General features: G+C 39.4%; 1 protein-coding gene across 7 annotated transcripts in view; it reads left to right on the forward strand.

The window, feature by feature from the left end:
• The window catches only part of SAMD12 (sterile alpha motif domain containing 12), a 353,244-nt gene that overhangs the window by 204,734 nt on the left and 135,538 nt on the right, over positions 1-12,972 (forward strand). For 3 of the 7 annotated variants that reach the window (XM_039853709.1, XM_039853711.1, XM_039853710.1), the window contains exon 4: positions 2,193-2,333. In XM_039853709.1, the coding sequence (XP_039709643.1) occupies positions 2,193-2,333 (141 nt within the window). Of the gene's footprint in view, positions 1-2,192; positions 2,334-2,499; positions 2,556-5,561; positions 5,867-8,737; positions 8,820-12,972 lie in introns of those variants that run through there. The other 4 variants (XM_039853705.1, XM_039853706.1, XM_039853708.1 and 1 more) reach the window with 3 other exon arrangements.

The following is a 12,972-nucleotide window of genomic DNA, read 5'->3' on the forward strand; positions in this document are numbered from 1 at the left end:
TCCTGCCTTTTTTTGGACCTCATCTCCTGTCATTTTCTTATCTTTTCTACTCTGCCCTGATGACACTAGCTTTCCCGCCATTTCTCTAATTACCTTGGTACTTCTAGATGTTCCAGTGTCTCGTTTTCTGAGAGGCCTTTCCTAACCACCCAAACTCCAGTAGCTCCATTCTTCCACTATGGGGTCCCTGTGTGCCCCCTGCATATCAGTTTATTTGTGTTTTATCTGCTTCTCAAACTAAATGGTGAACTCTGTGAAGACAGAAGACACTACTTGTCTTCATAGCCCCAGCACCCAGAATACTGTCAGGCATTTAATGGTGCTCAATAAACACTTGATGAAGAAAAGAGATGAAGAAATACAATCCACGCGAAGGACTTTAAGCTTCTTTCAACTCCAAGAATCTACGAGTCTATGAATGGCCCAGCATTCTGGATCACCTGAATATTACTTAAAACCGGTTTAGAGTATCAAGAAATTTAGTTGGTGCTTTTTTGTTGAGGTCGAGTTGATTTTTCCCTCCCTGTGTAGGCAGCTGACTACAGAGCACAGCGAGTTAACTTATATAGTAAGTGCTCAATAAATGTTTGTTGAATTAACAGTTGAGTTTTTATAAGCAACAAAAAGTGCCAATATAAATTGCAAAAAAAAAAAAAAAGGATACGATTGATAATTGGCTACTTGTTGCTTTCTGATACCTGCATCAAAAGTAGCACCACAGTTATTTGGACATTTTTAATTGGTGGTCAGCAGGAGGTGCTGGGATAAGGGGTTAATGGGACATTTGCTCCTGAAAATAATAAGATTTTTCTGAACCACAGACTTGAGTGCCACTGTAGAAACCATCCAAAGAAGATAGTGAATCAGATCTTGTCCATAAGATTCTCAACGTACTCAGTAACCCCACCTTCTAGCTCCACTGGGTGTCTTTTTTGTAGTAGATCATTTATTTTCTGAAGTGTATATACCTTTCTACCCAAAGACTTACCATGGATCACACGTATTTGCCTCTGTGTATTCTACATCAATCAAAAAGAAACGATCTGCAGGTGTGATGACGGGAGTGTTGGGGGCGAGAGCATAGGGTGGTGCTGTGAGCATTTAACAATGATCATTCTCTTTCTTTCTTGCGCTGAACTCTCACAATGCAGGTATGCTTATTTCAGGGCAAGCACAGAGGGGAGAATTTGGGGATTTGATGGAAACCACAGTAGCACGGGAAGTTTTCAGACTTCCCAGGGAAAGGAAGGAGCTGAAAGGAAACCGTGCCAGGCCGCCCAGGGCTCAGGGTGTCTGCGCGCTTCGAGCACTCACACCCTCAGGCTCCTTGTTTTGCAGTCTTTAGATGTCCTTGCTCAGCTCTTCCTTTCACCCTCATCCCTGCTGGAACCCCTGCTGCAGGCCAGTGATTGGGATGAAAGCATAGCCCCATCAGCTGGAAATGAAACTCCAGCCCAGCACCGACGGTGCAGCAGGGGAGTTGGATGCTGCAGATTAAAACTGGAACTTTAAATAAATATTCACAGAAACATTATTGTAACCTGGGTTAAACATTGTTGGAGTTTCTGTATAACCAGTTAGAGCAGCGGTCCCCAGCCTTTTTGGCAACAGGGACCAGTGCTCCTATGAGAATCCAATGCCTGCTGATCTGAGGTGGGGCTGAGGCAGTGATGCTAGCCCTGGGGAGCAGCTGCAAATACAGGTGAAGCTTCACTCACTCGCCCACCGCTCATCTGCTGTGCGGCCCAGTTCCTAACAGGTCATGGACCGGTACCAGGGTTGGAGACCCCTGAGTTAGAGCATCCAGGTCTTCAGCTGGGTTGTCAGTGACATAGGCTCCTGTGGGATAGCCTCAGAACCTATCCTACGACGAAGAGCATTGTTTCTATGGAAACGTTCAATCTGTTACCCGAATACCCTGGTTAAAATGTTGCTGTTTTATTTAACTCAATTGCAGGTCAGTTGGGGATTGCCAATATTAGATAAAAATTGGGGTTCTTTTTAAATTTGCCAATTTTTTTTTTATCCAGATCATCCATTCCTGTCAGCCAGAATAACGGGAGACCTGTATTCTAAAGGGATTGTGTTTAAATCGAAACTTCTGTTATAGCAGAATTAGCCAAGGCTAAGATGGAAATCCTGCTCCAGCCCTTGTTCACTTGCTTTTCTTTTTATTTCTTGACACCCTGCAGGGCGAGCCCTGCTGAGACTTACCGACAAAAAGCTTGAGCGAATGGGGATTGCCCAGGAGAACCTCCGGCAGCACATCTTACAACAGGTGCTCCAGCTGAAGGTGCGGGAAGAAGTCAGAAACCTACAGTTACTCACACAAGGTACCCTGCCGCGTCCTAGTGGGTGGACGGAAGGGGAGGCTGGAGGGAAGAAACTTACCGCCAGTGGAAAGTGGAGCCAGGGAGAAATTGTATGCAGCATTTCCTTCAATTAAAATGTATATAGACTTAAAGGCCACTTCCTTCCTAAAACTTATCTTTTTCACAGCTCGCTGTGGGGAAGGATGCAAAAATATATAATGGATGGGCAAACAGAATTATCTGAGCTAATTTCAAGGTCATCACATACAGCTATATAGGTTGTGTATTGCACAATCCCAGAGAGTACTAGTCACAAAGATCAGAATACAGTTGTACCCCATACAGTTATACAGTGTACAGTCTGCACAACTGTTCCGTGCAGCCCACGCCAACTTAGTCTGACTACCAGTTTGGGGGAGGCCTTGGAATTTGAATGATTCTCTAGTCATATGACCAGGGATTATAAGTGGGATTTTTGTTATGTTTTGCTTTGCTTGTCTCTGACTAATGGGAGAAAACCATTTTATAGGTATATGGATATGTACACACACACACGTACACACGTACACATTTCAGAGTTTAGAATCTTGGAAATAAAACCATTTTAAAAAATGGACTATAGGGAATTTAAGGCTGGAATATTAAGACCATATAATTCTAAACAAGAATCGTTAATAACTTCAATATGTTGAGAGCCCTTAAGAGTCTTTTAACTGAAAGTGACAGCATAAAGCTGGAATTTGAAGCAAACCTTAATTTGCACTATCTGGAACTTGTATGTCTACATAAGATTTGGTTGCTATCAACTTCCATTGGCTATAACCCTTTATTTATTTTATTTTAATGCTCATTGTATGTGTTAAATGAAAGGTGGATAAAATATGTAATTTTGAGAGCCTAGAGTATCTTTCAATCTAAAGTATTGTAATTGCATGCATACTGATATTGGGGAATCTGGGTCAGCCAAGTTTCATGTTATTGCATTTAGATTAACTCAGTAATAGTCCATTTGCCTAGAGGTAGTAATGTACTGCCTGAGAGATGACTGCTCCAGAAGGATACATATAGGCTTCAAGTATGAAAATAGAATTGTTTATTTGTTATGCATTATTTGCACGTGTCTCCAGAGACTTCCAACGGTAAATTTATAGGTACGGGTACACTGAGGGATTTGAATTTGAATTTGACGTATTGATATACGTTAGGTTTCCTTTAAAAGGTAAATAGAGAGTCAAAGATTTATCACAGGAAAGCCTAACGCAGTGCTATTTATAAAACTGAAAAATTAGAAACAACCTAGAGGTCCAGCAATGTGGAAAGAATCTAATGGTTCCGCTTAAATTCATAAGATCCAGTATAAAGCAGTAATTAACATTACTTCTTCAAAGAATATATAACAACCTGAGAAACTACTCAGGAAGTAATAGGAAGTATGGGGGAAAGGCCATGTATAAAGTTTTATTTATAATATGAACCTAATTTTATAAAAAATCATATATTTATATGTACATAGAAAAAGGACTGCAAATGAATATGCCAATATTTTGATAATGGTTCTTTCTGGGTGATAGGATTGTGGGTGATTTTATTTTTTTCTTTATATTTTTCTATATTTTCCAAGTTTCCTAGTATAAATCCATATTACGGTTATAACCAAAAAATACACACACATTTTTTAAGGTTCAATCACAAGCGTCGTTCTGCCAGGTTTTCTTTAGTGTCTGAGGTTCCCTCCGCTCTTTTGTTTTCCTCCTGTGATGATGTGTAAAAAACGAGACCTAAATTTAACACGTGTGCCTTAGACTCTTTTTTATCTCTACCACTGTCAGCCTGCAGTGTGTTTGCTTTGCAAAATAATTTTCTCCAGCTTTCATTGCCCTAGATGCATAATATATAAGATTTTTCCTGAGATAGTTCTCAAGTCTATTAAGCTAAATATATGTTTGTGTTCTGGAAGGTAATGCTAAGTTCAGCCTTTTCAATTCAGTTGTTGTCACTTTCTTTAGCTTTGAAAACCTGTGCATCTTGAATTCTTTCATTCCATTCCCTTTTGAAGAGGTCATGTTCTCTAGCACTTGGATATTTTGTCTGCACTCACATTACCTTTCTTTTTTATTGCTTGCCCTTTACATGTTAATATTCAAATTCATTTTATGTCAGACAGCATTTAGAAAATCCATGCCCTTAATTGAAAAGATGGTTTCTTTGTAAAACATAAAACAAAAAAAATTGGTAAGTTTTTTTTTTTTGACTGATAATAGAAATTCTAAAGACAACTAGTGTTGCCTTAAAATATTTAGGTCTAGCTTTGCTATAATAAGAATTGAAGGGTGGAAGCTAGACTTTTGGTGGTGAGCATGCTATATTCTATACACAGATATTGAATTATAATGTCGTAGACTGGAAACTTACGTAATGTTATAAACCAATGTTACCTCGATTGAAAAGAAAAAAATCACTCATTAGCAGTCATTCTTCATTTCCTCCCAACACCCCCAACCACCAGCCCTTGGAGACCTCTCATCTACTTTCTGTCTGTTCGCCTCTTCTGGACTCTTCCTATAAATAGAATCCTCCAACATGTGGTCTTTTGAGATTGGCTACTTTTGCTTAGGGTAATGTTTTCCCAGTTCACCCATGTAGTAAGCGTGTGTCAGCGTTTCATTTCTCTTTATTGCCAAACAATATTCCATTATAGGATTATAACATTTTATTTATCCACGCATTAGTTGATGGATATTTGGATTGTTTCTGAATCTTGGCTCTTATCAGTAAGGCCATTTTCAACATTTGTGTGTGAGTTCTTATGTGGATCTGTTTATTTTTCTTGAGTAAATACCTAGGAGTGGAATTGCTGAGTCATATGATAACTCCATCAGTAACCATTCGAGGAGGTACCAGACTGTATTCCAAAGCAGCTGTACCATTTTACGTTCCAGTAACCAATGCATGAGGGTTCCAGTTTCTCCACCCCTTCGCCAACATTTGTTATTGTCTTTTTTATTATAACCATTCTAATATGTATGAGGTGGTATATCACTCTGCTTTTGATTTGCATTTCTCTGATGACTAATGAGGTTGAGCACATTTTCATTGTGGTTATTGACCACTTGTTTATGTTCTTTGTGGGGAAAAAATGTATTCATATCCTTAGCTTATTTTTCATTTGGGTTATTTGTTTTTTCCAAGCTTTATTGTTGACTCACCATGTTTCACCATGCTTGATTATCCACTTTATTTACAATATCTAGAGCTAAATATTCGGCCACCATTTCCAAAGAGGAACCCTCAAAATATGAAGTCTCGCCACCACTGGGAGCATTCAGAAGAACCTGCCACAAATTTAGAAATCAGCTCCAAAATGAAACAAATGAATGGACTCTAAAGATTTTCTCACAAGTGAACAGCATTCTTTTGGATGTAGACATGAAACACATACACACATCAAATCAGTTGCATCCGTTTGTAATCAGATCTCCAAATCAGACGTGCCCATCTGAAAGCTCATTCTTCCATGTTTCTAGTGGAAATAAAATAACAGACAATTAAGCCTACTTTACCAGCTTTTGACTGCTGTTTTAAAACTTCTTCTATGCTTTTGATTTTGCACCAGTCATTTTCACCCATTTGGCCAGGAGCCCGAGGACAGTAATAGGACCAAGACAGTGATAAATGGACCCAGGGAGCTGGTCCTAGCCACTGTGAGTTATGCGAACACAAGTAAAATTAAATATTTGCCCTCCTTTTACTTGCTCTCCTCCTTCTGGGTGCCGACCAAAAGACAAGAACTGTAAGGCTTTTTAAAAATGTGTATGGTGGATGCATAGTAAATATATTAGTTTATAGGCACCATCAATGAATCATGACAGAAATTGCTCATCTTGAAACAGCTCATCATCTGAAGCCAGAGATGTCCTTCAGGTGAAATCCTGGCCTTTGATTTCCCTGCTTTTATTCACATTGGCCCTGTAACTACATGACATTTGCAAGCAACATAATCAATGTTGCTTTAATGCCATTTCCTTTGGTGCTTTTGAAGTGGTTCCTTCTGCCACACGGTCTTTTGGTCTTCTATGTCCCATCCGAGGCACAGTAAGGATGTCGATCTGGTGGGCTGGCTTGCTTGCGCGTTCTTGTAGGAAACTCCACCTCGTCATGGCACCTCCAGTTGGCTCCTAGGAAATTCATTGCAGAGCTAGAAGCGTCATTATTATACTTTCCTTTTGCTTGATTCACGAGAGATGGAGAGAAAGTTGCCTTATTTAACATAGAGCAGTGGCGCAAACTATTTTGAGATCCTTCAAATTAATCTATAACCAAGCATATGAAGGGCATCCTTAGCATTTTATTAATGCTAATGACAACTTTCTAGGAAGAAAAACCCCCAGAGATACTAAAAGCTTTTCTCATAGCTAATGAGTTTTAAGTGTTTCCAGTATACAAAGCACTGCACTTATTGTCACATCAACTTATGACATTTACCCTACCAAAATCGATACTGTTGTTAGCCCCAATTTATATATGGGGAAACTGAGAATGGAGAATTTAAGTAATAGACAAAAAGTCAGACGTCTAGTAAAAAGCATAGTACAGGTCTGTCTGACTCCACAGCAAACTTTTCATTGTACTTCACCGCCTCTGATTTGTCAAGTGGGGGTAATAATTCCTATTTCATGGCGTTGCTAAGATGATTAAATGAGGTTTTATGTGGAAGCCATACATCAGTTCATGGCATAGTCTGTGAAAGTGGGTTGGCAGACTCTTTCTGTAAAGCAGCAGATAGTAAGTATTTTAGTCTTTGTGGGTCATCCTGTGCGAAAGCAACCACAAACAATCCTAAATGAATTGGACGTAGCAATGTTCTAATAAAACTTTATTTATGAACACAATTGCTGGGCATAGTTGTGGACCCCTACTTTGCAAGGTTTAAAATGTAAGGTGTTAATGTCATTTTTATCAAGATTATTGTTTTTATTTTTAGTGTCTTTCCTTTTAAGCTATAAATGTTTTCCCCAAACCCAGGGACACTATCATATGGAGCCATTCCGGCTCCTTTTCCACGCCTTTCTTGGCTACAAATAACATGGATAGTATAAAAATATAACAGCTACTGTGAGGTTTGGGTAGATTCATGCTGTAGAAAGCTGTGTTCCCACTGGAGGATAAAGCAGATGAAGGTAGTAAATACCTCCATCTTCAACTGCCTTTTTAATTAGTGCCTACAAAGTGAAAAAAAGAAAGAAAAAAAAAAAAAGAGCATGATTGTTTACCAAGGCCCGTTATAGCTCATTAAACATCAGAGTTTCCCAAAAGACTTTTTCCACATTGTCCAAATACATGTGTCAAATTTTAATTGCGATTGCATGACCAGATGGACTTTTCCCAAAGCTCCATCTTTTGGAACAACACAAATTAGAAACACTACTTTCCAATCCAAGAGGACTTCAGAACCATGTGTACAGACTGAGTATTTTAGTCCGGTCCCCCCACAGTGATATTTCAGCAACTGAAGTAGTCCATCTGAATTGAAACGGGCCATCTGGTCCACCACTAACTTAAAAAGGGAAGTCTTTATGGAACCCAGCAACAGACTCTGAGAAATTCCCCAGTCTCATTTTACACATTTGGGCACCGAGACCCAAAGAGGATTAGAGGATAGTCCACGGTTACACACTAAGTTAGTGGCGTAGCTGAGACTGGATCCCAGTTCTAATTTCCAGATGAGTATTTTTTTTTCATTATTTTTAATTAAGGTATAATTTCCATACAGTAAAATTCACCGTTTGTGGTATACAGTTCTGCAGGTTTTGACAAATGCACACAGCTGTGTAAACACCGCCAGAGTCAAGACGTAAAATTAAAGTTCCATCACATGAAAAAATACTTTGCCCTGGCTTCCCTTTCTTGTTAACTCTTCTCATTACCTCCCGTCTCCGGGACCACTGATATCTTTTCTGTCCCTTTAGTTTTGCTTTTTCCAGAATGTCATATAAATGGAATTGTGGAGTCTGTCTGCTTTCGCTTGCTACAATACACTGAGACTTATCAATACCGTGGTGTGTATCACTAGTTCATTTGTTTCTGTTGCTTAGTATTCTATTGGATGGATATACCACAGTTTGTTTACCTGTCCCCCCGTTGAGAGACATCTGGATTGTTTATAATTTGGGCAAATATTACCAAAGCTACTATAATAAGCATTCACACGCAGGTTTATTCTTTTTAATAAACAGCAGTTTTTATTTTGCTGGATAAGTACCTAGAAGTGGGATTGCTGGGTAGTAGCATAAATATGTGTTCAGCTTTATAAGTCACTGCCTGGCCAGTATTCTTAAGATAATAAAAGTGAAATAACAGTATTAGAGACTGGCATTAATACACACGGAAATATTGAAAAATTTCTGAAAATTACTGTATCTTCACAGAAGTCCCACCTAGTGCTTCCTGGCGCCACCACCATGTAAGCGGCCCCTGCTTTCCTGAGAGTTTCTAGTGAATTGTCTCAAAGTAAATTTAAGTCAAACATGCTTCCACTTTACTCATTAATTGAACAACAACAACAAAAATTATCGCCTGTGTACAGACAACAGGACATGGCTTTCCCCAAATGTCATTGAGAAATGCTTCCTTTGTCTCTCTTCTAAGGAAGAAAATCTGATAATACTTTCAGTTCCTGGGGAAGAAAGTATGAGCCAACCAGATTCCTTTCTATGAATACGTGAAAGGAATTTGAGAAATGGTCTTTTCTAGTATCTCTCAAATTACACCGTTTGAATTTCCACACGCCTTCATGTCTTACTGAATAGTGTCACTGGTGTTACAGATCTGGTGTCCACACATCAGTTCTCTATGCCTGGCTCTTGTGCCTTATCATTGGGTTCCATTGAGCTTGTCCGCCTTGGTACTCACCTGTCTTCATGAGCATGAAAACAACTCTCTTGCCTCCCCTCTTCTCTTCCTAATGTCTCCTTCTGAGGCTGGTGGCAAGCTGCCTTTCCTTACCACTCCCCAAATGTTCATGCTCGCAGGGACGGGTCCTCTTTGCTCTTCTCATTTTGCATGCTTTCTGGGAAATCTCATCTACTCTCATTGTTTTGACCATCCCCTGCTTCATAGTGACTCTCAAACACATCTTAGACCTCTCCGAAGTTGCAGATCTTCATTTTAATCTCCTTAAAAGATATGAACCCCTAAATATTCCACTGATGTCTCAAAAATATACAAAATGTGCCCTGTTGTCTTTCTCACCATTTCCCCAGCCTGTCTTTCCCCCGTACTTCTTCTCAAGGTTAATAACACCCTTGCTCACTTCATTACCTGATACAGACACTCAGAGTCACCTGTAATTGCTCTTTTCCCTTCACCAATATGTAATCAGTGACCAAATCCTCTGAATTTTGCTTGTCAAATGGGCTTCCAGTTTTTTTCTTCTCTCATCACTATCCTTGCCACTGTGTCAGTTCATCTCTCTTTAGCTCCTTCATAGGCCATTAGAATAACCTACTGATTATTATTTGATCTATAGTCTCTGCCCTGACCCGTTTGTTCTCCTTTAATTAACTTTCTACTTCTGTTGCCAGAGTTAATTTAAATATATTTCGGACCACATTATCTTCCTCCTTAAAACATTAGATGTCTCCCGATTGCCCACAGAATAAAATCCAAATTCTTTAGCATCTAAAAGAAAGCCATTCTGGGCATTTTATAGATGTATTAACTTGGAGCAAGGCACTTATCAGAGATTAAGATTCCTCAGTTGTAAAAACGGGGATAGGCTCTATTTCACGGAGTTGTTATGAATGTGGTAGAATAAAACTCATGAAAGGCCTTAGCCTTGATTAGGTAGCACCTCTTCGGAGAAGCTTTATTTCCTCTCTCAGGCAAAACCAGTCATTCCCTCTTCTATATTCTAGCACTTTATTCAGACTAATAATGTATTTATTTATTACACCGTATCCTTTTGTTCTTCCACCATTGAGCACAAGGCTTTATGATGGGTGAGAATAGAAAGGAGTACCCAATCTTAGCAACGAGGATAGGATGTGTATCTCATTATTGAGACGCGCTGATGTATAGTGCTTAGCACAGAACTGGAACTTAGCCTCATTTGGGAACAGGTAGGATAAGGGAAGACTTGTCAAAGCTATAACACATGAACTAGATCTTAAAGAATAAAAGTTTGGTCCGATGAGTAAGGGCTGGCATGAAGCAAAAGGAAGAGTTCTGCAAAAGCATGGTGGCACACTGTCTTTCCATCTCCCCTGTAAATCATAGAAAACCTCAGTTGTCTTCTGATTTTTCTGTCCTCTACATCCTAGCACAGTACCCAACAGAGAGTAGATCCTCAGTTTTTTCTGATTTTAATTTAATTGTTGCCCTTTTCTCTTATTCGCTAACTCTGTTTCATTTTTAACTTAATCTTAAAACAATGAGTGCAATGTCAATGTTTATGGATTCTTAATTAATAAATAAGAGTAGCTACAAAACCATTTTGGATAATCTTTCTCTATGAGCAACATGGCCCAGAACCTCTTTTATTCCCTTGTGATCTTTTTGTATTGGCTTGACCAATACAAACACACACACACCCCCGCACACACGCACACACATACATACCTTTGGCAAGAGCTCTTAAATGTATAACATACCCACCCACCTTGAGTCGTTTTGCCTAATATTTTCAATTCTTAAGTGGTCTCCTGAGTGACACTATCAAGTGACTGTAAAATGAATCTTTTCTCCTAAAACCCAGTTAAGTGCCCAGGGGCTAATGGTGAATGAGGATGCTAGATCAGTAATCTTTTAGAATCTTGTGCAGATTGTTCTTCTGTGATTGGGGTCTCTCATTACCACTGCTCTGTTCAGTGATCTTTGGTTATGACCTGCCAACCATGTTTCTTCCCAGTTGTCTCCAAGACAGTATTTCTTTAAACTGCTATCTTGTTGAGCACCCCCACACCCCTTCGCCCCACCGCCCAACACATTTCAAAAATCTTTACACTCTCTTATACAATTTTGTAACCATGAATATTCCTAACTTTATCAAGTGTTTGAGCCTTTAGAGACATTTTCTGTGGTCTGAGATTTATATTTAGAGGCCAAAGCACAGGCTTCTTTGGGAGACTGTTAAGCTCACATGTCAGTTTATCAATAGAAGCTAGCATTATGACACAGTCTTCCTGGCTAGCATTGTGACACAGGCATCCTGGCTAGCATCCATTCGTATTTCATTTACATTCTGGGGGTCCATTATGGCCAGTTCATTCAAGAAGGTGTTTTGTTTGAAATGAGGCTTGAAATGGACCCCTGCCTCTAGTCCGTTGCATTCTTCACAGTAGAAGAATACCTGCCTGTTTTGAGTGCCCCCAATGGCCCCTCCAAGCAGCATGTAGAAGAAGCACCGCGCATTATTTTTCTGATTTGGACATGTTCTGCCAGGAATTATCCTTGTCATTACATCTGTACAGCTCCGTGTTTAATGGTATCTTGTACATGGTGAAGAGTAACCTTTCGGGAACCCCAAAGATTCCAGATGCTTCATGTGTACCTCTACGGAAATCACCAACCTCAGCAGTCTTTACCATTGACCTATTTGCATTTAAATGTCATAGGTGAAGTAAACAATATATTTAATGTTTATTGTTTGTACAAGTCTCACCTTGACCTTATGGTTTGACTGTGGATTTGAAGGATCATGAATGACAGATACTGTGAGATGACATGTGGGCTTTCCACTACCGACATTGGTTGATTTCTTCAGTCTATGGTGTTCAAATCTCCTGTGATCTTTTTAGAAAGGCAATTGCAATAGCAAATGGACTATAGACTAAATGAGAGAAAATCAGAATCATTTTCAGGGGTATACTGAGCCGGTTTGGCTTTTCTGAGAAGACAGAAAAATATGTCATCTATGTGCTTTAGAATATCTGTTTCTAGTACTGTATATTAGCTTCATTCTCTGTGGCCTTTGTCTTTGGAGCCCCAGTTCTCAGTGCCTGGAGTAAAGCACTGCACAGTGCAGGTTCTCCTGTATCCAGGAAGCACCACACACGTAGACTGCTCTGTGCACGTCCTAGTCTTGTGCCCTTGCCAGGAATTAACATCATCTGTTCTTCTCTGAAATAACCCCTTCATTCCTAGTACCGAGCTTTTTTTTTTTTTTTAATCCATGTGTAATAGTAATTACACAGTCATTCATTCAGTAATTCATCGAAAATACATCATTGAGATCCTACCATGTACCCAGCACTATAGCCTATGCGTTAGGGATAAACATGACAATCCATGCCCTTGAAGTCAAATGAATAAGACGTGAGGAATGACAGAGATAAACATAGAATTCTAGGATCGTGTAGGAATGGCATCCAATCCAGAAGGAATGTGTCAGGAAAGGTTTAAAGAGTAAGTGACCACTGAATCAAGCCAGGTGTTATAATTAACAGTGTGTGTTTATTTTCTCTTCAGTCATCAAATATAAAATTGCCAAGACAGTAAGAACCTTAGATAGGTAAACCATGTCATAAAAGTATGTTTACTAAAAACCGTGTATTCACTGAGTTTCTGCTGTATGTCAAGCCTTTCCTGGGTGTTGGTAAAATTCAGAAAGCAAGATGGACATGGTTCTCAGAAATATGGAATTTACATTTTAATGGGGAAGAGA

Source organism: Pteropus medius, unplaced genomic scaffold, assembly GCF_902729225.1.
Source record: "Pteropus medius unplaced genomic scaffold, Ma_sr-lr_union100, whole genome shotgun sequence".
In the NCBI taxonomy this organism is placed as follows: domain Eukaryota; kingdom Metazoa; phylum Chordata; class Mammalia; order Chiroptera; family Pteropodidae; genus Pteropus; species Pteropus medius.